Source organism: Podarcis bocagei (assembly GCF_964188305.1).
Source record: "Podarcis bocagei genome assembly, chromosome: 13".
In the NCBI taxonomy this organism is placed as follows: Eukaryota; Metazoa; Chordata; class Lepidosauria; order Squamata; family Lacertidae; genus Podarcis; species Podarcis bocagei.
In genome coordinates this window covers 10,667,941-10,692,410 of record NC_138138.1, presented here as the reverse complement: position 1 = coordinate 10,692,410, position 24,470 = coordinate 10,667,941, and the positions used below count along the sequence as shown (strand labels likewise).

The 24,470-nt window shown below is 47.9% G+C and overlaps 1 protein-coding gene across 1 annotated transcript; it reads left to right on the top strand.

Annotated features, from left to right (window-relative positions):
- Positions 1-4,104: 4,104 nt before the first annotated feature.
- On the top strand, positions 4,105-23,102 carry FOXI3 (forkhead box I3; the record flags this gene model as incomplete). Its single annotated transcript, XM_081166655.1, has 2 exons — positions 4,105-4,831; positions 20,206-23,102. The coding sequence occupies 2 exons, from the start codon at positions 4,105-4,107 to the stop codon at positions 20,775-20,777; spliced, it is 1,299 nt and encodes a 432-aa protein (XP_081022781.1). The 3' UTR covers positions 20,778-23,102.
- Positions 23,103-24,470: the final 1,368 nt, after the last annotated feature.

The following is a 24,470-nucleotide window of genomic DNA, read 5'->3' as shown; positions in this document are numbered from 1 at the left end:
GGCCATGACTGGACCTAATGGTCAGGGGTTCCTTTACCTTTACCTTTCAGCAGTTCTAAGGATACAGTCTTGAGAGTCCCATGGGCTGCAAGAAGATCAAACCTATCCATTCTGAAGGAAATCATCCCTGAGTGCTCACTGGAAGGACAGATCCTGAAGCTGAGGCTCCAAGACTTTGGCCACCTCATGAGAAGAGAAGACTCCCTGGAAAAGACCCTGATGTTGGGAAAGATGGAGGGCACAAGGAGAAGGGGACGACAGAGGACGAGATGGTTGGACAGTGTTCTCGAAGCTACCAGCATGAGTTTGACCAAACTGCGGGAGGCAGTGGAAGACAGGAGGGCCTGGCGTGCTCTGGTCCAGGGGGTCACAAAGAGTCGGACACGACTAAACAACTTAACAACAACAACAAGGATACACTTGGAAATAGTAAATCTTAGAGAAATCAGTGGGGGAGGGAATGCAAACTTGAGTTTGCAATAGTTAAAGACTGGTTTAATAATCCCCTTTGTTAGAGGATTTCTCGTGGATCTACCACCACGGACCAACTTTCACACCACCTGATGTCACCGCAGAGGCAAAGCTGAGCAAGGCATCTGCCCACACATTCAAGCTTCCACTCACCGAGAACTGTGCCAAATCACGTGTGAACCAGCCCATATTCACCACGAAGCGAAGCGCGCTGGACTCTGCCTGTGCGTAATAGTTGAAAAGGCCCGGCGTTTATCCTCCTTTTTGGAACAGAAAAGGCGCACTGGTTTCCAGCGATCCTCTTCTCCTAACCCAAACTAAGATGCACAGAGACGCACGTCTAGTTTCACCCCGTTTACATTGGGCCTCTGGCCAAGTTGTAACGCGCGTCGGATACCTGTAGGGGGCTCGTGGTTTATGGGAACGCACCCCGAAGCCAACTTCTCCGAATTAAAGCTCTGAAATGGGACCAGCCCGTCTCCCTTCCGCGCACCCCGCTCCTCCACCGCGACCGCCAGGGCTTATTAATAAACAGCAACACAAACTAGTACTTCCTTAGCATTAAATGTGTCGACCGAAAGTTAGAGCACTATCCTTCGTGAGAAAAATGTCCGTTGCATTAAAAAGAGTTGTCTTTAGCATATTTATTCGTTCTCGTGCTTCCTTACACCATATTTCACTTGGGGAATTTTTAATTTTATTTTTACAAGGGATGCTTCTTACTAAAAAATTGCCTAGCTAGCATAAAAGGCCACGCCACGAAGGGAAAAAAACCAAAAAACATTGTCCTGATAAATCCGAAGGGCATTTGTATATGTTGGGGGGCGGAGAAGGGACTGCCGTAAAATAAACTATCTTGGCTTTCAATATGAGAAATGCGCACCGCAGTTTTACGCGCGCTCGTTTTCTCGGCTTCAAGGCAGCGAATGGGCCTTTTTGCTACTAGGGTTTATTTAATTCTGGCTGGATCAGAGCCTCAGATTTTCCTCCCGCTCCACTGCCCTGAATTTTTTCACACACACACACACACACACACACACACACACACACACACAAACACACACAAACAAACATATAAAGGAGGGAGATTTGGATACAAGCCTCGGTGATTTAAATAGAAATTGCTTTTCGAGCCACCGTTGTGCTCAGAATGAGGCTTTTAAGTGCCTACGAACAAACTTTAAAGTAGGCTGCTAGGAAGGCGCGTCCGCAGGAGAATATTTTTATTTTATTTTATTTTAAAGCATCCGCCCCTGAACGGCAGGGATGAAATATTATGATTTTCTCTCTCTCTTTCTCTTTGCAACCGATTTATTTTCCTCCCTGCAGAAAAGGTGGCTCCAAAATCGTTGTTCGGATCATTTGCAGGGTAGTTGTTGTTTTTTTAAAAAAAGAACACTTTGAAAATTATGCTTTTCGCGACAATAGCGCCATAAATAAAAAGGGGGGATTTTAAACTGAGTGGTGTGGGTAGAAAGCCATTTATCTTCGAAAGTTTGCCATTGCCTTACCGTTCTCTGCCCACTAGCCCTGCGAGTCCGGTGTGACGAGGCTCTAAAGGATGCAAATTTTGAGTGGCAGAAAAGCTTCAGAACTGCCTTTTACGCACCAATAAAATGGGAGAGGAAAATAGTGGTCAACTACATCATAAATAGTTCGGACGGGATTGTGTATTCAAGGCAATCTCAGATCAGGAATCAGGAATTAACACGCAGTTCTGCTCATGGTTTCTTGGAAGGTTGTCCCGTGAATTTCACTGGGATTTACTCTCATGTAAGCGCCTCGTCATGTATAGGATCTCACCCTGAGAAACGGCCTCTTCTGATCTCAGGGTGGAACCAAAATATCCTAAATGCACAGATATCTCTTCTGAATGGTTCAGGGAAATCGAAACGATTACTTAAAAATGTATATATATTTTAAAAAAAATGTTCAAGGCACCAGTGCGTCGTCGTCCGCGTACGATGCAATTTCATCAAGTAATTTCTTTTTTTAAAAAATCAGGTAATTTTCTTTATGCACACCTGTTGACTCACAACTGAAAGCAGGTTTTCAAAACCACGTGTTTCTTGGATATCCAGCCAAGGGAGTGCTGTTTAATTCATTGTTAACGATGATTAATGAGGCATCTGTACCTCGTGGATGAATTCTGATCAAAACAGTACTCTTCAGGTGCTTTCTGCTCTGCAAGATTTCGTAATATATTCTCCCTCGCCGATTCTAATTTTATTTCGTTCGTTAATTAAAAGATAGACACCTGGGAGAGCTGTAGAGCTAAACATCTGAAGGCGACTGCTACATGCGGCGGGAGATAAAAGGCGGTGGATTCCCCAAAATTAGAAATGTTACGAGTAAAACAACTGAATTGTTTCTCACGAACTAGGAAATTTGGGGACGCAGAATCCAGTCTCCAAAACTGCATATAATGAACGCCAAAAATTCGAGAATCGAGGGCGTGATATTATTATTATTATTATTATTATTATTATTATTATTATTATTATTATTATTATTATTATTATTAACCGAGCTGATCGGACATTGGAAATAGAAAACTGAGTCTGAAATAAAATGAAGTTGAGCGTGCTGGAATGGGTGGTGGTGAGTGCGAGCTGGTTTTGTTTCATCTTTGGGCCAAGCAAAGTGATTATTTACACGGTGTAATATAATTTGCACCCATCCTGTTTGGCCAGATGGAGTGATGGAACGGGCTTCCGGGGCGCTGCAACGCGAACACGCGTAGACGCAGGTTGCATGAAGTATTCTCCCTGGAGGCGATCCCGAAACACCTTTCGAATCGCTTTCCTTGGGACCCGAAGCCCCACGGACACAAACCCCTCCAAGTAGTCTGACTCCAGAAAAGACCAAGTTTCGCTTGTTTTCTAAAAGTTCTCTGCGTTCTTCCCTCGCCTCCCAGGGCAGCTGCAAGGGAGCAGCCACTTCGGAGAGGCGAGCGCCCCGCAGACACGAAGCAGGGAGCCTGAGCTGGGACCGTCCTGTTACTCGGAAGTAAGCCCCGTCGACAGCGCAGCATCTCTGGCGAAAAGATGCGCTGGGACTGAGATCCCCTTCATTCTACCAACACATTCAACTCATTGGCAGTGGCGTAGCGTGGGTTGTCAGCACCCGGGGCAAGGCAAGTAATTTGCGCCCCCTAACCCGTGGATTTGCGCCCCCTAACCCTAACCCCCATTTGCGCCCGGTGCGGCCGGCCCCCCCTGCACCCCCATGCTACGCCACTGCTCATTGGTGTCCCCCCCAACCTGTCCCACGTTCACTTTAATTCCACCCTCCCCCCGACGGGCAGAAGCAAGCCTCGTCGATCCACAAGCGCTTGGCTGAGAGAGGAGGAGCGGAGGAGGGGACCCCCGGGGCGACCCAGGCCAAGGGACCAGATCCCCCTCCCTGGCAGCGGCGGCGCCTCCGCCCGCCCCGTCGACGGGCTGCAGCCGCGCCACAGCCCCTCCTTCTGGGATCAGCCAGCCCCGGGCCCCGGGCCGGGAGGCTGGGCAAAGCGCGCGGGGGCTATAAGGCTCGTCGACGGCGGCAGAGAGGCAGCCCCCTCCAGGCTGGCCCAGACGGCTCTGGGCGGGGACTGGTCCGCCTTCGCCGCGCCTCCCTGCCGCCTGGGCCATGAGCGCCCGCGAGCTGCCTCGCCAGCCCGCGCCCCGCGCTCCTCGCTCGCCCCCGACGGCGCCCGGCAGCCCCTTGGCGCCTTGGTCTCGGAGCAGCAGCAGCGCCCGGGACGCTCCCGCCATGGCCGTCTACTGCAGCGAGGCTTTCAGCGTGTATCCCCAAGCAGCAGCAGCCGCGGCGGCTGCGGGCACGTCTGGGCAGAGGCAGCCGGGCGCCGCGTACGCGCTGGGCGACTACGGGCCACCGCCGGGCGCGGGGGGCTACTTGTGGGGGGTGAGCGGAGGGGGCCCCTACGTGCCCAGCGGAGGGGGTACCGCAGGAGGAGCAGCAGCAGGAGGAGGAGGTGGCGGTCCCGGGGGCTCGGGAGCCCCTTTCCTGCCCTACGGCTGCCCGCCGAGGGGCGTCGGGGCGCCGGCGCTCCTGGGCTCGGCTGCGGGGCCGGCGGGCGGCTCCGGGGCGCCGTCGGAGCTGGGCTGGCTGAGCCTGGCGAGCCAAGAGGAGCTGCTGCGCCTGGTGCGCCCGCCCTACTCCTACTCGGCGCTCATCGCCATGGCCATCCAGAGCGCGCCCGAGCGCAAGCTGACGCTCAGCCACATCTACCAGTACGTGGCCGAGAATTTCCCCTTCTACAAGCGCAGCAAGGCCGGCTGGCAGAACTCCATCCGACACAACCTGAGCCTCAACGACTGCTTCCGAAAGGTGCCCCGCGACGAGGACGATCCCGGTGGGTGCATCGCCGGGCGTGGGGATGGCGGGGAAGCGGGGGAAAGACTGCCTCTGAGGATGGGTGGAGAGGCGCATGAGGCAGGGGTCCCCCGCCACTCCAGGCTAGCACACCCCCCCCAAAAAAAAACACGGGATTTTAGGGTTGGGGGAGAGACCCTATCTGCATTTGCAGGAATCTCAAAGCTGAGATTTTTAAAGTCAAATTTAAAACTTCTTTTTTCCCCAAATTTTTTTATTGGTTTTCATAATATTATAAACAAAGAAACACATAAGACAAAGAAACATAAATCATAGCCTTATTGAAAATGACACTTATTAACTTTGTTAAGTGACTTCCCTGCTTCCCCTTGGTTGGATTTCATTGCATATCCTTTTAACTGTTTCCCAAATCACAGTTCTTATAAAATTTAACTTGAACATGAACATCCTTAAATCTTCACTTTATGAAATGAAACATATTAATTCGTCACTTAACATAAATAAAATCCTCAGCCAATTAAGTATCTGCAAGCTGTTTTCAGTTAATTTAACTTAACATATTTAACTAAATTATCATTAAATTTGATCCACTCTTCTTAACCTTACCTAATGGAGGCTGCTCGGTCTTTTATATGTTGTGTGCATTTATTATGTCTGGACATTTTTTGTTGTTGCCTAAAAATTATGCCCATAAAAGCTGAATGAATGAAGGAACTAAAGTATCAGATCCCGATGCCAATCTTTCTTCTCTTGTTCCTGATCTAGATCTTCTCTGATCCCTCCTTCCCTGGCCGGGAGGCACAATTTTGGGGTCTTCCTCAGGTGCCAAAATCCCAATGGCCCCTCACATTGCCTGGGTACTGGGGTGTAGGTCAATACCCTTCTTTTCTTTTAAAGAGTAACTTCCGGCTGGACTTGGGAGGAGAACTAGAGTGGTTCCCAAGTCCTAAACAGATCAACTTGGAAGGCTGGTGTCAGTGATCCGAGGCAGTTGTGCGGAAGTGAGTGCCATTAGTTAACTTGCAGAGGACTTTGCCACACCGTGCCTGGCGCAGTTTAATCAGAAGTAAGTCCCAGGCGCAATGGGCCTAACTCCTAACTAAATACACACCAGAGCATCTGTGCAATGCAGGCCTCTTTGTGCTTATAGGATTGCACTGCTAGTGTCCTTAGGATCAGGTGGTAAGCTCTACAGGTGGCCTCCCATTAAACATCACTTCATTCAAATGAGAGACCCCTTAATGCTTTCTATTTGCCAAGCATGTTTGCACATGCAGTTGCAAAATGCACGCACTCCCTCCCGCCATTCCTTAAGGGAAGTTAGGATTTTGGACCTCGATAGCTGGAAATATTTCAGGATTAATTACGGCAGAGTGAAAGGGATGTGATCTGTATGTGGTATGTGTTCAGCTCTCCGATTCGACATGCCTTGGAGCGATGCGCTTCCCTGCTGAAAGAAGCTGAGATTTCTTCGGCCTTGGAAAGGAATTTCCTTTCCCGATCAAATAAGGTGCGTAATCGCACCCAGTTCATAGTAACGGTCTTCCTTTGCACATGGGAGAATTAGAAATTCTCGCTCATATACACGCCGGCACATAGATTTGTTTTGGGAATAAGCAACCTACCGGTATCTTAAGTTGTCTCAGTGCAAGCCCTGTGGAGTTTGATTCTTGAATACATTCTCTTCTGCCTTAGTCCCAATCTTGCGCATTTTGTTTTCTAGTTACAAAATGGCTTCTGTCAGCATCCTATGGGAGAGAGCAATAGCTTAGTCATAGTGCATCTGCTTCTAACGTAGAAGGTCCCATGTTCTGGGATCTTTGGATAAAGAACGGTATATAAACTGAACACATAAATAAATGTTCCAACCCCGGCATCTTGTGAGAAGTCTGAAACCCTGGATAACCTCTGCTGGTTAATGTAAACAGTAATGGGCTGATGGGCTGAGCATAAGAGAGCTTCCTATGTCTAGATGCCCATGGAAATCATAAGACGCCATTTGCTTCATAGAAGGATTTCTATCCCCTTTCTGTCTTTTTAAAAAACAAACAAACCCCAAATGGTATGCAATGCGTATTTAAGAACTGAATTGCTCCCAGTTACGGTAGCTCACAGATGAAAAATGAAGATCTTTTTCCTCCCTCCATCTGCAATAGGAGGACAATAATTCTGATCTAATTGTTAAGGATTCCTGAGGTAAAGTTTGTGATGCGCCTTGAATACTCAGAAGTTCCCTATAAACTCTGCTGATCGGCCCCTAATTGGGAGTTTTGGTGCATGAATTTGCCATTGGTCATTAAGTTAGCAACTTTGTTGACAGCCTCGATGATTTCTGCGTACCACACACAGAGTAGAAGAGTGCTACAAAGGGCAGCTGCTCCTCAGCTCTTTCTAGGCATGTTCACAGGGCCACCAAAATAAAATACTAGGTGTTGCCCATTTCCATCCATACAAATGCAGTAAAAGGCTGAGATGTTTGGTGAGCTGGTCACCTCCTTTTCTCTGAGCCTATATCTTCACGCTCTTCGCAGTGTTAGATAACTGCTGGGTGTCTGGCCCGCAGATTGAAATCACAGTTAAGTAGCAACACTGTTCGCATGTTTCTGCATAGATTGCTATACTTTGTTTTCTTTTTAAAGAAATTAAATAGCAGTTGGAGTGTGTGGGGAGGTTTAACTTCCATCGTGGCCCAGACCTGGATTTCCACACAAACACACCTGCAGCTGTTATTGGCATCGAAAATACACAGTAATGCAGGTGTTGAGATATGCGTGACTGATGTCTCAGTTCATTTGGCCCTTGGGCCCCAGAGAAACGCACCTGTGGCAATAGACCACAGAAAGCTAAAGGCTCTGCTTCCTTCTCCTGTTGACCTAAAATCATGCACCCTTTTATATGTGGATGGGCAGACATATGAACAGGCCAAACATGGCCGCCTCTGTCGCATCTAATATGAGCCTCGGCTCACAGCTTTGTTTTGTTTCCGCTTGTATTTCTAGTGTATGCAGCTTGTAAAAATCATTTTATATGGACATGCAGGATAAAAATAATAGGGCAACATAGCATTTGTATGAACTAAATGAATAATAATAATAATAATAATAATAATAATAATAATAATAATAATAATAATAATATTTATACCCTGCCCTTCTGGCTGGGCTTCCCCAGCCACTCTGGGCGGCTTTGGGACTAACTTTTTGACCCTGTATGCATGCAAAAATTATATACCACTTAACTAAAAGGAAGTTGTTTTCATAAAATAGGATAAAAAATTTCATTTTAACAAATCCGTAAAAGACCGTAAAAACAGTAAGCATAATGAAATTATCAGAATATAGGTACAATAGACAGTGTTTTAAAAATCTAATGCTCATGATAAAATTAGTTTCCTAGGTAGATATATTGTTTTTAAAAATTAACAATAAAAAAGCTGGAACACAATACGCGACAACTTAATATAGCTTGTCATAAAATCGCAGCAAAGTGAAACCGCAGAGCAGCAGCAGCAGCAAAAGCATTCTCATGATTTACGATACTTCACCCCTCCCCCCAAAGGCTTGGACAAAGATGTTCATCATCACCTGGCGATGAAAAGGAAACAGCGCTGTGGCGAGACACACCCCAGAGCGGGGGCTTTTCCGTAGGCACAAAGCTGTCTCAGAAAAAGCCCTTACTGCTCTGCGGTGCCCATCATCCCTGACTGTTGGCCTTACTGCCTGGGGCTGGCGTGCGTATGAGCCTGACAACAGCCTGCTCTTGCATCAGACGCAACTTGGGCCAGCCCAAGCTCAAGACATTTTGCCACCCGAGGCAAAGAGCAAGATGGAGTCCCTCTCAGTTCCACAGACAGAAGCCGACTGGACTGGAAGCTGGACCAGAATTTCAGCGCTGGTGATGAGGCTTACCCAGTGGCGTAGCGTGGGGGGTGCAGGGGGGCTGGCCACACCGGGCGCAACATCTGGGGGTTAGGGGGCGCAAATCCATGGGTTAGGGGGCGCAAATTACTTGCCTTGCCCCGGGTGCTGACAACCCACGCTACGCCACTGGGCTTACTGTAGCTCAGGCTAGTTTAGGGGTCCCCGGACATATCCAGGTCTGTACCCCAACAGAGGGAAATGGCCAGGAGGAACTGTTGTGGGTGGTTGCTGTCACTGCCCCCAGCATCTGACGCCTAAAGCGACTGTCTCCCTTTGCCAAACGGAAGTGCCGTTCCCAAACTCCGTGTTCCTTGGCAGTCAGTTTGAGATGCCCTAAGATGAATCCTGTGCCGCAGACGATGACTTTTTTAGTAAACGAAAAACCAATGGCTCAAGCAAGCACTAGGGAGGAATGGGTTAGAGTTTCTGTTCGGAGAAGCATTGCTCTTGCACATTGAGCGAGGCAGGGGAGCTGTCCTGGACAAAGAGGCAAGAAGGAGTAGCTTGCTGAGGTGCCTGGCTAAAAGTTGTGCTCCCTTCCCAGAGAAAATTACGGTACCTCAGCGGTGAGGAAACCGCGCTATACACAGCCGTACACAAACATAGATTGTGTACGTAGATGTACACAGTCACATTTTCTCATTTGCCGCAAAATATTTTCCGGGGATAAATTGGTAACTGAGAAGCTGGGCTGCAGCTTAAATGAAAATTGGGGATCCCTCCTTCTGTGAACATCCATGAGGAGGAAAAGAAAGGGCAGTTATTTCCTTCAGATGAACGACAATCTACAGATCCCCAGCTTTCATTTTTCTTTTTTCAAAGAAAGAGTGTGTTTCTAGCATTCATAGAACCTGAGATATGAGGCAAAATGTACAATTCTCCATTTTTTCGGTGAGAAAAAAAGGTTCCTCGGTGTGTTCTCCTCCCAAATTTGGATACCCATGCCCCGGGCAATGTGGGGCTTGTTATGCCAGACTGTTATGTCAGTCGTTCTTTGAGGGGCATTTGTGGGTGCTATTGACGATGGCAAGAGAGAAACTGGGGACATCACAAGTGTATGTGTCAGGGGTGGGAGAAGATGCCACCTTACCCATGGAGGTGTTCAAGTCTCTGTTCAAATGGTCATACAAGGAATGTGGCTAATACAATTTCTCCAAATGGCTTGAACAAGTGTTACAAGTGCGGATCTTGAACAGGAAAAATAATAATCTGCAGCTTAGAAAGACTTAATTTCAGATGAACGAGGCAGGGATTTAAGGGTGATGGGCATCCTGAACGCTTGTCGACTTCAGGTTTTAACAGCTGTTATAATTGGCTAGAAATCCTCCTCTTTCATAACAAGAAACCAGCTTCTGACCGTCATGGTTCATTGCGAGAGCTGGGAAAGTATGCTTAAAAACAGATTTATCTTTTAAAGCACTGGTGTGTGCTTTTAAAATCAACTTGTGAACACATGATCTTTGGTACAGTTTGCAGATGGGAGATTCTGGAAGAGGAGGTTGGGAAGAGAAGAGGCTCTCTGTGGTGCCGTAGATGGTATTAAGTTTGGCCGTGGGGAAGCCAGACTCAAACCCTTGCTCAACCAAGAATGCTACTTCCATCACAGGGCCAGCCAATGGGGTGCTCTCCAGATGTTGAACTACAACTCCCATCATCCCTGACCATTGGTCATGTGGACTGGGACTGATGGGAGTCATAGTCCAACAACATCTGTCCTGCTTTTATTCCAATTACTGCCTAATCTACCTTCCCGGGTGGTGGTGGCTGTTGATAAATGAGACAGGAGTTCTGGGCTATGCGTGTCTTGTATGCAGCTGGCTAGGAGGCAAACCCAACACACCCATTGACAAAATCAGCATCCAGTTATTGAGCAAAAAAAAGAGATATCATGTAATTTCCGTTTGTGAGGCTTAGTTCACCTTTTGAGACTCCTAGAAACCTCTTCTTATCATTGTTACAGCAGAAGAGAATACTTGTACAGTGGTACCTCTGGTTAAGTACTTAATTTGTTCCGGAGGTCCGTTCTTAACCTGAAACTGTTCTTAACCTGAGGCACCACTTTAGCTAATGTGGCCTCCTGCTGCTGCTGCGCCGCTGCTGCACCATTTATGTTCTCATCCTGAAGCAAAGTTCTTAACCCGAGGTACTATTTCCGGGTTAGTGGAGTCTGTAACCTGAAGCGTATGTAACCTGAAGCGTATGTAACCCAAGGTACCACTGTAATACAAATGAAGCACCTTGATCCATGTAGGATTTTTCTGGGGGTACGCAGAGGTACGCATACCCCTAAACATTTTTGTGAATCTACATTTGGCCTCATTGAGGGGCAGTATTCCAATATGAGTAGGAAAATGAGAGGGACACGGGTGACGCTGTGGGTTAAACCACTGAGCCTCTTGGGCTTGCCGATTGAAAGGTCGGTGGTTCAAATCCCCACGACGGGGTGAGCTCCCGTTGTTTGGTCCCAGCTCCTGCCAACCTAGCAGTTCGAAAGCACGCCAGTGCAAGTAGATAAATAGGTACCGCTCTGGCGGGAAGGTAAACAACGTTTCTGTGCGCTGCTCTGGTTTCGCCAGAAGCGGCTTAGTCATGCTGGCCACATGACCAGGAAAAACTGTCTGTGGACAAACGCCAGCTCCCTCGGCCAGTAAAGCGAGATGAGCGCTGCAACCCCAGAATCGTTCATGACTGGACTTAATTGTCAGGGTTCCCTTTACGTTTAGGAAAATGAGGGTACCCCTAAATATTTTTTTTTAGAAGAAAAAAAGCACTGCATGTAAGCCTGAGGTGGGAAGACAGTGGATTGGGATCTGCCAGTAGATCTCTGGACGATCTGACTCCTGAATTGTTTAGTGACAAAAAGAACTCCCCCCACCTCTGAAATTAAGCTGCCAAAATGAAGAAAGCTAACCAGGAGTGGACTTTGGTGTGAAAGGAGCCAAGTTCAGTTCTAGTGCTGAAAACAAATTCCTAAGCGCAGCACACAGAATTCTAGAGTCGGAAGGGACCCCAGGGGTCATCCATTCCAGCCCCCTACAATACAGGAATCCTACCCACAGCGAACCCTGGTTGGGCCCGAACCACCAACCTTCTGGTTAACAGCCAGACACACGGACTCATTGCAACACAGAGGTGCTCATAGGCACTCCGTAATGGAGTGCTAGGGGCAAAAACCTCCCAAAAAGATTCATCAAATCTGAAGTCCGCTCGCTCTGATATACAGTTCGACTCACAGGCTGATTGAAGCAAAAGCCGTTTTACACTTCATATATTAAACTGCAGTGTAGAATGTCAACTGCAACAGTTTTCTTAGCAAGAAGGATTGAACAAGGCTGCTTTTCCGCAAATGTTCACTGCTTCCAGCTTTGTTTACCGTTAAAAACAAAAAAAGACAAACAGTGATGGAGAACCTGTAGCCATCGAGATTTTGTTGGATCCTGGTTCCCATCAGCTGTGTGAATCGTTTGTTAGAAGTTACTTGGTTCCAGAGCCCCAAAGGGAACAACACACTGATTAAGGAAATGATTTATTTCAGTTGTAATAAAATATTTGGCCTCTGATGCCCTGCCCTTTGCAGAACAAAGGATACCCAGTTTAATGAGCAGCAAGCATATGGGAGAAGTAAGATACTAAGTAATGCCGACAGGACTGTGGATCAGGAGGTGCATTGTACGTGGGATTTAAATAAAGGCTTCTGTAACTTTTCAGCCAGCCGCTCCTGAAGGTTGGGGGACGTTCTGAAGTGGTCTTGTGTGAGTGCGAGCACTGGAATTGAAAGCGAAAATTGGGAAGTCTGTGTGTTCGTATGTGGGCGCATGTAGTATGTATGCGCATAGCTCTTTGGATCCTGGCTAGAACCAGGGAGTTATGAACAGGGCTGGATTTAGGTTTGATGAGGCCCTAAGTTACTGAAGATAATGGGGCCCTTTATATGTCCAGCTGTCCTTTGTCAACAACAAATTGCTGCTGTTTTTTGTGTTGAATATATGTTGCATGGTAATTTATGGACCTAATAGCTATCTAAAGCCATTTGCACATACAGCGGTACCTCGGGTTAAGTACTTAATTCGTTCCAGAGGTCTGTTCTCAACCTGAAACTGTTCTTAACCTGAAGCACCACTTTAGCTAATGGGGCCTCCTGCTGCTGCCGCGCCGCCGGAGCACGATTTCTGTTCTCATCGTGAAGCAAAGTTCTTAACCTGAAGCACTATTTCTGGGTTAGCGGAGTCTGTAACCTGAAGCGTATGTAACCCGAGGTACCACTGTAACAAAATATGTATTTTACCAAAGTGATTGATATAAAAATGAGCAAATCAGTGACATTTTAGGGAGCAGGCTAGCAGGCGGGGCCCATTACTTACATCATAGGCGCCTACACAACACAAAACACTGTTGCTGTATATAGGTATTATTTCATTTGGTTTTTTATCTTATATTTTGGAAATGTACAGCCAGTTGTTTTTTCCCTTTAAATTTTTTTGGGGTCCCCCAAGAGAGTGGGGCCTTAAGCTATAGCTTGTTTAGCTTATACGCAAATCCGGCACTGGTTATGAATGTGTTATATTTGCTAGTGGAGATTTCTCAGTTTTATTATGCAGCAGAGCAAACTTAACCTGGTAAAAGAAGAGGTTCTAACTCATGAAGTCAAAGTGAGCTGCGATGATTTCTAGAAACAAAGAGCTCAAGTCTGAATGTCCTGATTTAATTTTATAAACTCGAACCACACTTTTCTCACACATAAAAGGACATCGTGCAAAAAAAAGGGGGGGGAGGACAACGCAAAATTTCACAAAAAGCCAAACAATCTCAAATATAACATCAGCCTTCAGTCGGTTACTGGGCTCTCCAAACCTGAACATTCACTTGGTGACCTGAGTTGCATACGTTGCTCTCTGGTTAAAATCCTGGGATATGTTTAGAGGACTGTGCCCTCATTTGTAGGATTGAGTGTGCTCATTTTGGGTCCAGGCTTGAAGCTTTAAGTACAAACATGGGTAAAGATGGTCATTTGCCCATTTCCTTATATATATATATATATATATATATATATATTTGCTTTCGTAGATTTTCACGGGTACAGGAATGTAGGTTTTGGTGTCTTCGGGTGTCTTCCCGTGTAAGAGTTGGGGTGTCTAGGCGACGTTTCGACGAGGTCTCACTCGTCATCTTCAGGCTGGTGCTTTCGGCTTCTTGTTACTAGAACAGAGCAGGATCTCAGTGTTTGAGTTCCTATAAATACTGTTGAGGGGGTGTGGTGTATAGCCTCCAACGTTCTGGGCAGATAGGAAGTTCCTAGGTTAATGTGCCTTTTCTTCTTTTGTTCATTAATTACTTGAGGGATATCTTGAGTGATTACTTGAGTGATATTATGAGTACCACTTAGGAGGGTCATTAGGTGTGGATTAGTTGCTAAAGCTTTCGTGTCTTGACCTCTTGACAGAGCTCTTGACAGAGCTCTGTTCTAGTAACAAGAAGCCGAAAGCACCAGCCTGAAGATGACGAGTGAGACCTCGTCGAAACGTCGCCTAGACACCCCAACTCTTACACGGGAAGACACCCGAAGACACCAAAACCTACATTCCTGTACCCGTGAAAATCTACGAAAGCATATATATATATATATATATATATATATATATATATATATAAAATAATTTTTATTGATTTTAACATATAAATTATAAAATGCACCACAAAACGTATCACTTATACAATCTTTTTAGACTTCCATCAGCACCTCTGATGATCCACCGTTTTAACCACTTCTTATGCATTTCTTAACTCTATATTGCCTTTACATCTCTTAACAAATCATCCTTCCCCTTCTCCATTTTTGCAATACTTCCAATAATACTCCTCACAAAACTTCTTGCAAACCTACAAACGTCATCTGATCTTCACAAATACTTTTCAAATAGTCCATAAATTTACTCCAGTCTTTCTGGTCCCGCCGGTTTCGAATCCTTCCTGTTAGTTTATCTAGTTCTGCATAGTCCATTAACTTCATCCTCCATTCTTCAATCGTCGGTAATTCTTCTTGTTTCCATTTTGGGCCAGTAATATTCTTGCTGCTGTTATTGCATATAAAAAGAGCTTATATTCCTTTCTTTTTATATCACTCCCAACAATGCCCAGTAAAAATTTGCCCGTTTTCTTAAATGGAAACCTTTATCGGAAGCCAAGTCTTAGCAGCAACCTGTCTTTCAAACTTGGTTCGGTGGTATCTGGCGAAAAATACAGTAACTGCTCCGAAGTTTCCTACTATTGACCAAACACTAGGGTCATGACCCAGCAGCTGCTGTGTGGCTGTGTGAGATGGATGGGGACCCCATATTCTGCTTCACGCCCAGTGGCGTAGCGTGGGGGGTGCAGGGGGGGCCGGCCGCACCGGGCGCAACATCTGGGGGTTAGGGTTAGGGGGCGCAAATCCACAGGTTAGGGGGTGCAAATCCACGGGTTAGGGGGCGCAAATTACTTGCCTTGCCCCAGGTGCTGACAACCCACGCTACGCCACTGTTCACGCCCCCCCCATTGCAATATGCCCAACTATTTTGTGCTGTGGGAGCTTCATGCGTTCTTCCCATACGTGGATAAGAACACAGTGAACAGCCAGATGCCTTTGGGAAGACAGGACCTGGGTGCGACAACACTCTCTTGGCTTGTGATTCCCAGCAACTGACACTCGGGTCATCCTACCTTCCGTCAGGGGTGGTAGAAAAATGGTCCCTTTCTTCCCATAGTCATTCCTGAAGAGAGTCTGCAGAAGGAAAGTCCAAGTCATTTATAGCTGAAAGCGCTTCAGTGCTTGGGAGCTGCAAAGCACAGAGCAATAGAGCCCACCGCTGTTTATTTCCTTGGGGAAATACAGTGGTACCTCGGGTTACGTACTTAATTTGTTCCGGAGGTCCGTTCTTAACCTGAAACTGTTCTTAACCTGAAGCACCACTTTAGCTAATGGGGCCTCCTGCTGCCTCCGTGCCGTCGTCGTGTGATTTCTGTTCTCATTCTGAAGCAAAGGTCTTAACCCGAGGTAATATTTCTGGGTTAGCGGAGTCTGTAACCTGAAGTGTATGTAACCTGAAGCGTCTGTAACCCGAGGTACCACTGTAAATGTGAGAGCTTGGCATCGAGTTCTTGCATAACAGAAACTTGTTTCGGAGCTGTTTTTTCTCGATTGAACTGCATACATACTGCATTTTCAAATTTGAACGGTGGCTTTCATTTTTTGGCACATGGCATGTCAGGGACTGCAGACTATCATCAGCAATGGATTGATCTGGAAGCAGATTTAATCAAAACACAGGTTTATTTGTTTGAAGCTGTTTTGGTTGGTGTTAAGTACAATAGGGAATGAATGAGTGAGTGAGTATCTGCAGTGGTACCTCGGGTTACATACACTTCAGTTTACATACACTTCAGGTTACACACTCCGCTAACCCAGAAATAGTGCTTCAGGTTAAGAACTTTGCTTCAGGATAAGAACAGAAATCGTGCTCTGGCGGTGCGGCGGCAGCAGGAGGCCCCATTAGCTAAAGTGGTGCTTCAGGTTAAGAACAGTTTCAGGTTAAGAACAGACCTCCAGAACGAATTAAGTAATGCGGGAATCTCGACTAAAGCATCCATGACCGTTGGCCATCCATCCTCTGCCTAAAAACCTCCATTGAAAGAGAGAGTGCACCACTTGCCGAGGGAGTCTGTTCCACTGTCAAACAGATCATGCAGTCAAAAGATTCTTCCTGATCTTTAGTCGGAATCTGCTTTCTTGGCCCTTGAAGCCATTGGTTAGGGTCCCACACTGCAGAGCAGCTGAAAACTAGCTTGCACCACCTTCCGTGTGATAGGCCTTTAGATATCGGAAGATGGCTATTATATCTTGTCTTGGTCTCCTCTTTCCTGGACTAAACATACCCAACTCCCTCAACCATTCCTCACAAGGCTTGGTTAATGATCTGTTAAGCGATTCAAAGAATTGGTTAGAAAGCCTTCGGTTTCGATCCTATACATCCATGTACCTCGGCATCTGCCCCACTGAACTCTGTGGGACTTGCTTTTGAGTGGACATCCATAGGATTACAACGTAATAATTCTTAGTTGACCGAAAGGAGAGATTTTATAGCTTGTTAAGTTTTATCCCTGGTACAGTGGTACCTCGGGTTAAGAACTTAATTCGTTCTGGAGGTCTGTTCTTAACCTGAAACTGTTCTTAACCTGAGGTACCACTTTAGCTAATGGGGCCTCCCGCTGCTGCCGCGCCGCAGGAGCACAATTTCTGTTCTTATCCTGAAGCAAAGTTCTTAACCCGAGGTACTGTTTCTGGGTTAGCGGAGTCTGTAACCTGAAACGTATGTCACCCGAGGTACCACTGTAATAAAAAACATTGCCTTATACAGTGAGAAATAAGGTACTTCAGGGATTGGGAGCTGCGACCCTCAGAATAATATCCCTGGTACAGTGGTACCTCAGGTTAAGAACTTAATTCGTTCTGGAGGTCTGTTCTTAACCTGAAACTGTTCTTAACCTGAGGTACCACTTTAGCTAATGGGGCCTCCTGCTGCCACCGCTGCGTCATTTCTGTTCTCATCCTGAAGCAAAGTTCTTAACCCGAGGTACTATTTCTGGGTTAGCGGAGTCTGTAACCTGAAGCGTATGTAACCTGAAGCGTCTGTAACCCGAGGTACTACTGTATGCTTATTCTTTTCTAGTCCTAGGTATGGGAGCACCTAGAAAAATAGGTTCTGGTACTCACCATGAAGTAGTTACAGTAAGTGCCACACCTTTTATCAACAAAGAAAAGAGGTACTGGTACTGCGTACCCTTGAGCACCCCCTGGGGAAAAACAACTACTGGGATTGGGAGCCTTTGCTCCCTGGAAATGCTGCTGAACTACAGCTCCCATAATTCCTAACTGCTGCCCATGCTGGTGAGGCTGATGGGAGATGGATTGCAGCAACATCTGCGTTCCACAGGTTGCTTAGGTGTAATGATCTCAGGCAGGCAAGCAAGCCCCGATAAGAATTCATGAGTCTCTGACAGTTTTATGGTACGTTTATTTACAGTTAAGGACCTGGTCTGTGACCGTAATAATAAATTCATTCAATATTTACAATTAAGAACCAGAGTGGGGCTCCGAGCCTTCCGCTCTTAGCTATGAGTCGGTCACACTGAGTCTCCGCCCCTTTTGCAGAATGAAGGGCGCCAAAGTCCAGTCCTTCGTCTCTTGTACTTCTGTTGTGTTGTAACCCTTTCAGCTCTTCTGGTTCGGGGAGAAGGTGGGTGAACTCCCCCCCCCCGCTATCAAACAAAGATCCCTCTAAACACTGCCTGCCTCCTGGTTGCATAGCAACCCCCTCAAAGCCATCTACCTCCTCCCCTTCCTCTGCTTGTGAGCTTTCTGAGTCTGCTGCTCTATCTGAGTCTGGGAACTCTTGATGAAGGGGTGTGTGTGTGTGAACTAACCCACTCCTGCTCTGCCTGTGGCTGCAATCCCTCATCTCCAGAGTCTGATTCTGGCTCCCTCTGTACTGACATTCCTTCATCTCCAGAGTCAGACTCTTCCCAGGGGTTCGATTCAGCCATGTTCCTGACACTAGGCCTGTAGGACTTTTGTCTCTCTTTGGCGTTATCTTAATTACAGTGGTACCTCTAGTTGCGAACGGGATACGTTCTGGAGCCCCGTTCGCAACATGAGCAGAATGTAACCTATGTCTGCGCGTGCACGGGTTGTGATTCACCGCTTCTGCGCATGGGCGTGACATCATTTTGAGTGTCTGCGCGAGCGGCGAAACCCAGAAGTAACCCGTTCCGTTACTTCTGGATCGCCGCGGGACGTAACCTGAAATAACATAACCTGAACCGAACGTAACTAGAGGTATGACTGTACTTATAAAGGTATCTACAGTGGTGCCTCGCAAGACGAAATTAATTCGTTCCGCAAGTTTTTTCTTCTTGCGAGTTTTTCGTCTTGCGAAGCACGGTTTCCCATAGGAATGCATTGAAAATCAATTAATGCGTTCCTATGGAGACCGCCTTCAGACCAGGTCCAGGGACAGTCTGTCCCCAGACCTCTTCTGAAGGCTGGCGGGGAAAGAAGGACTTTTCTCCCCACTGCCAGCCTTCAGAACAGCCTTCTGAAGGCTGGCGGTGGGAAGAAAAGCCCTTGTCCCGCCGCCAGCCTTCAGAAGAGTTCCCGGAGGGCTGCCTAGGCTGCGGATAGCAGCCTGCTGCCCGGTGCGAGGCAGACATCTGCAGCTTGGGGTGCCCTGCAGGACTTCCCCGCAGGGCTCTCCAAGCTGCGGATAGCAGCCTGCTGCCCCGCACGAGGGGCGCTCTTTAGCATAGCGCCCCTCGCGCGGGGCAGACATTCGCAGCTTGGGGAGCCCTGCAGGAGTTCCCCGCAGGGCTCTCCAAGCGGCGGATAGGCGCAGCAGGCTGCTATCTGCAGCTTGGAGAGCCCTGCGGGGAAGTCCTGCAGGGCTCCCCAAGCTGCGAATGTCTGCCCCGCGCGAAGGGCGCTCTGCTAAAGAGCGCCCCTCGTGCGGGGCAGCAGGCTGCTATCCGCAGCTTGGAGAGCCCTGCGGGGAAGTCCTGCAGGGCTCCCCAAGCTGCGAATGTCTGCCCCGCGCGAGGGGCGCTCTGCTTAAGAGCGCCCCTTGCGCGGGGCAGCATGCTGCTATCCGCAGCCTAGGCAGCCCTCCGGGAACTCTTCTGAAGGCTGGCAGGGGAGAAGGGCTTTTCTTCCCACCGCCAGCCTTCAGAACAGCCTTCTGAATGTTGGCGGTGGGGAGGAAAACCTTCCTCCCACCGCAAATCTTCAAAACAGGTCCGGGAACAGAGGAGAAGCGCTGCGCGCCTTCCCCTCTGTTCCCGGACCTGTCCTGAAGGCTTGCGGTGGGAGGAGGGCTTTCCTCCCCACCGCCAACATTCAGAATGCTGTTCTGAATGTTGGTGGTGGGGAGGAAAAACCCTCCTCCCACCGCAAGCCCCGGGAACAGAGGAGAAGCGCTGCGCGCCTTCTCCTCTGTTCCCGGACCTCCCACCACAAGCCTTCAGGACAGGTCTGGGAACAGAGGAGAAGGTGCGCTGCGCTTCCCCGCTGTCCCAGGAGATTTCCCTATGGGCTTTCGTCTTGCGAAGCAAGCCCATAGGGAAATTCGTCTTGCGAAGCCTCTAAAAATCGGAAAACCCTTTCGTCTTGCGGGTTTTTCGTTTAGCGAGGCATTCGTCTTGCGGGGTACCACTGTATATACCGCTGATATCAAAAAAATATACCACAGAGGTTTACTACAATAGAAAAACATTGAAACCAAACGACAGCATCTTAAAAAGTTTAAAAACAAGTTAACATAAATCACGTAACTCCACAAATGTTCGGAACGGGTGGGACGGGACTAAGATGCTATATTTGGAGTGTGCGGTTCTGCAGTCTAAAGGAAAGTCTTCCCTTTTAACCCCCTGCTCTCTTGTCGTCCTTCAGGAAAGGGAAACTACTGGACCTTGGACCCGAACTGTGAGAAAATGTTTGACAACGGGAACTTCCGGCGCAAGCGCAAGCGCCGCTCTGACCCCAGCAGCTCTGCAGCGCCAGCCACGGCTTCCACCCTGGGGACTCTGAAGTCGGAGGAAGGCCACGCCATCCCTTTAGTCCCGGGGAAGCCGTGTGGGGAAAGCCCCTCCTCCGATCTGGAGCCGATGGCGTCCATGAGGGACCATTCCAAAAGCACCTCTCCGCCTGTGATTGTCTCGCCCGCAGCCGGATGCCTCAGCAGCTTTTTCAGCAGCATGAACTCGCTGAGCAATGGCGGGCGCCTGGCTGGGAGTATTGGCGGTGACCTACACCACAGGAACCTCCCTGCGGGACACCCGGGCGGCTGCAGCTTCGCCCAGGAAGTCGCCCCCGCAGAGCAGCTCCAGCGAGTTTCGGCGCCCGCTGCCGCCTACTACAGCCCCTTCCACCCCGGCAGCGGGGGCCAGTCAGGCCAGTACAACCACTTATACAACTTCACAGTCAATAGCCTCATCTATGCCCGGGAGGGCACTGAGGTGTAGGGCCTTAAGGGGTCGCAGGAAGAGGCCAAGTTTACGTTTCTGCACCCAGGAAGAACGTGCCTTTCTTGTCGTTTCCGAAAACAGACTTCACGCAGGGACACCTGTGACGCCCAGGAGCGAAAGTGTTTGAAAGATACGGATCTCTCTTTTTCATATATATTGGAATGGGGGAATTGTGCAGCCCAGACTAGACAACTATCTTTCTCCCCGTTGCATTTTGCAAGCAGGCCACCGAGTTCTGCAAACGAGGGTCGTTTGGACTGAAATGAAATGAAATGAAATCGAAATTAGGGCCAAATATAGAAGAAGAGTAGCCGCCAAAGTACTGCTTGTTGCTTGGGTTTGTTGCTTGTTTCTTGAGTCTCTGTTTACAAGTGCTGTGGTGTAAGAGAGACAGATGAAGAGATTTTATGAAGTGCCTTGAAAAATGTAATAATAATAATAATTCTAGTTGCCTTTGCCAGTCATGGCTTATTTGAAGCTTCTCTTAGATCCTAAAGCTGACCTGACAGGTGCTTATATCTATCCAGCCCCAGCCCCATTCCTGCCGTCTACAGACAGGCACCGAACTTAGGTTTATTGAGCCCCTGGTGGGCTGGCGACCAAGATGTCGCAAGTGCAGGCCTGCCCTTCTCTATGTATGCCACATATGCTATGTATGTCTCCTGTTTCAGTTTGTTTCTTGTTATTTGTCCCACTGTCTGCTGTGGCGAAAAAACACAATTTACACCATTAATTACACAAATTCAGTTGCCGTTAGGGTTGCCATGTTTTGACGAGCAAAACAGAGGACACATTTGCCAACTTCTACTTTTAACTACAGATCTCTACGACAACTCTAATTTCACATACCGTATTTTTCGCTCTATAAGACGCACTTTTCCCCTCCTAAAAAGTAAGGGGAAATGTGTGTGCGTCTTATGGAGTGAATGCAGGCTGCGCAACTATCGCTGAAGCCAGAAGAGCAAGAGGGATCAGTGCACACTTATCTGTCTTGCTCTCCTGGCTTCAGGGATAGCCGTGCAAAGCCTCTTGAGCGCAGCCGGAGCGCTCCTCCCTCTTCGCTCAGGAAGCTTTGCGTTGCTTTCTTGTTTTCCTACTCTAAAAACTGGGTGCGTCTTATGGTCGGGTGCATCTTATAGAGCGAAATATACGATACCCATTAAAAGGAGGACATGTCCTGGGAAAAGAGGACGTGTGGCAAACCTAGCGGGTGTTGAGTTATTCCACCCCATTCATTTCATTGCAGAGAAACCACAGTGCAAAGGGGGAGATTGGGGGGTAAACAGTGGCAGAGCAATCCAGTCGGGCACCTGGGGCGGCGCATGTGCCCTGCCCCTGGGGGCACCGTGGGGCCTCCAAAGAGTCTGCCTGCCTCCTCCCCCTCAGCCACCCCACAGCTGAGGGGGAGACGGCGGGCGGACCGTTTGGGGCTGCGCGGAGCCTGCAGGGCGCTCAAGCCACCGCATCACTCCCAGGAGAGATGTGCGACTCGGACGCGCTGCAGGCCCCACCGTGAGTGCCGCCCACCATTTTGTCACCCCCCTCCCTCTGTGGGGACATCCGGGGCAGACCGCACCTACCGCACCCCCCTTGCTACAGCCCTGGGTGTAAAAAATGGCATAATGTTTACAGCAGGGGTCAGCAAACTTTTTCAGCAGGGCGCCGGTCCACTGTCCCTCAGACCTTGTGGGGAGCCAGACTATATTTTGAAGAAAAAATTGAATGAATTCCTATGCCCCTCAAATAACCCAGAGATGCATTTTAAATAAAAGGACAAATTCTACTCATGTAAAAACACGCTGATTCCCGGACCGTCTGCGGGCCGGATTTAGAAGGCGATTGGGCCGCATCCGGCCCCCAGGCCTTAGTTTACCTACCCATGGTTTACAGGCTAAGACCAACAATAGCAGCAAATGCTGATTGTATTCGCTGGATTGAATTGTGTTCCAGACATGGGACGGATAAAGGGCTGTGCGATTTGACTGCTGTGGTCATAGTTGCTGAGTCCTTGCTTCCACGTGATACATTCAGACCTTGGTGTCAGGATCAGGGATTCATTTGTTTTCTTCTGGCGCAATCGCTTTGATGTAAGCTTAGTACCAAAGACATAAAGTTGTTAGCCTTCCAGTTTGACCAGAACAAAGGCCTTGGGTATATAGGTTTAGTTAATAAAGAATAAAACAAACTTTTTTATACCTACAGTTTTGTAAATTATGACCTTGACGTTGTACTTATTTATAATGCTTTGGGAAAGTTTACTGTTTTGCTTTGGTAGTTTACTAAGGAAATTTAGGCACAATGGGAATAAAATGTTTAAAGTTGTTCCATTTTTTAAAAAGAAAAGACAAATTCTTCGCCTTCCATTCTCGTGTTTTTGCATTTAGTCCACAAGCTGTTGACATGTGAGCTTGGGAAAACGGTGTTGTTTTATGAACATGACTTCATTTTTGAGCTTTCAGTTGTGTTGGAATCCGTGTCCCATCACCCCTGACTATTAGCCATGCTAAGAGCAGCTCATGGAAAATGGAGCCCAACTTCTGGAAGACCAACATGTCACCCATCCCACTTTTGGGTGCAACCTGCTCAGAATGTCTCCTGCACTTTGTTGACATCCGTCCATCTTGAGAGACAATGGAGTATGCCTCTGGAGGTGAAATGACCTCCCTGGGATGCAAGCCTACACAGGCCCCATTCAAATGAATGGAATTTGCTCTTAACACTGTTCCCATTTGTTTCAAAATAAAAAAATTCCTTCCAGTAGCACCTTAAAGACCAACTAAGTTAGTTCTTGGTATGAGCTTTCGTGTGCATGCACACTTCTTCAGATACACTGAAACAGAAGTTGCCAGATCCTTCTATATAGTGAGAAGGTGGGGAGGGGTATTACTCAGAAGGGTGGTGGGAATGGGAGATTGGCAGATAGCTGAGATGAGCCTGTTGACGACTCTTAACGACTGCAATAGGTCTTACAGGAAAAGGCAAGGGGTGAGAAGGTGAAAAATGGCTTAGTCATGTATAATGAGATAAGAATCCAATGTCTTTGTTCAGACCAGGTCTCTCCATGGTTTTAAGCCATTTTTGACTATGGCAGACCAACACTGCTACCTATCTGTAACTGGACCCATTCGTTTCAGTAGGCCTGGTGCTTTAGAACTTCCTGGTGAATTGTGCAACCAAAGCTTCCAATGTAGTAATCTGCTCTAGGCACAAAAGCTTTGGTAGCCATTCAGAACTTCATGGCTATTACAACTTCCCTATCCATTCCAATGGAGGAGGTAGAGTCCAGGGGTCAGCAAACTTTTTCAGCAGGGGGCCGGTCCACTGTCCCTCAGACCTTGTGGGGGGCCAGGCTATACAGTGGTACCTCGGGTTACAGACGCTTCAGGTTACATATGCTTCAGGTTACAGACTCCGCTAACCCAGAAATAGTACCTCGGATTAAGAACTTTGCTTCAGGATGAGAACAGAAATCGTGCTCCGGCGGTGCGGCGGCAGCAGGAGGCCCCATTCTCTAAAGTGGTGCTTCAGGTTAAGAACAGTTTCAGGTTAAGAACGGACCTCCGGAACGAATTAAGTACTTAACCCGAGGTACCACTGTATTTTGAAATAAATATATGAATGCCCCACAAATAACTCAGAGATGCATTTTAAATAAAAGGACACATTCTACTCATATAAAAACATGCTGAT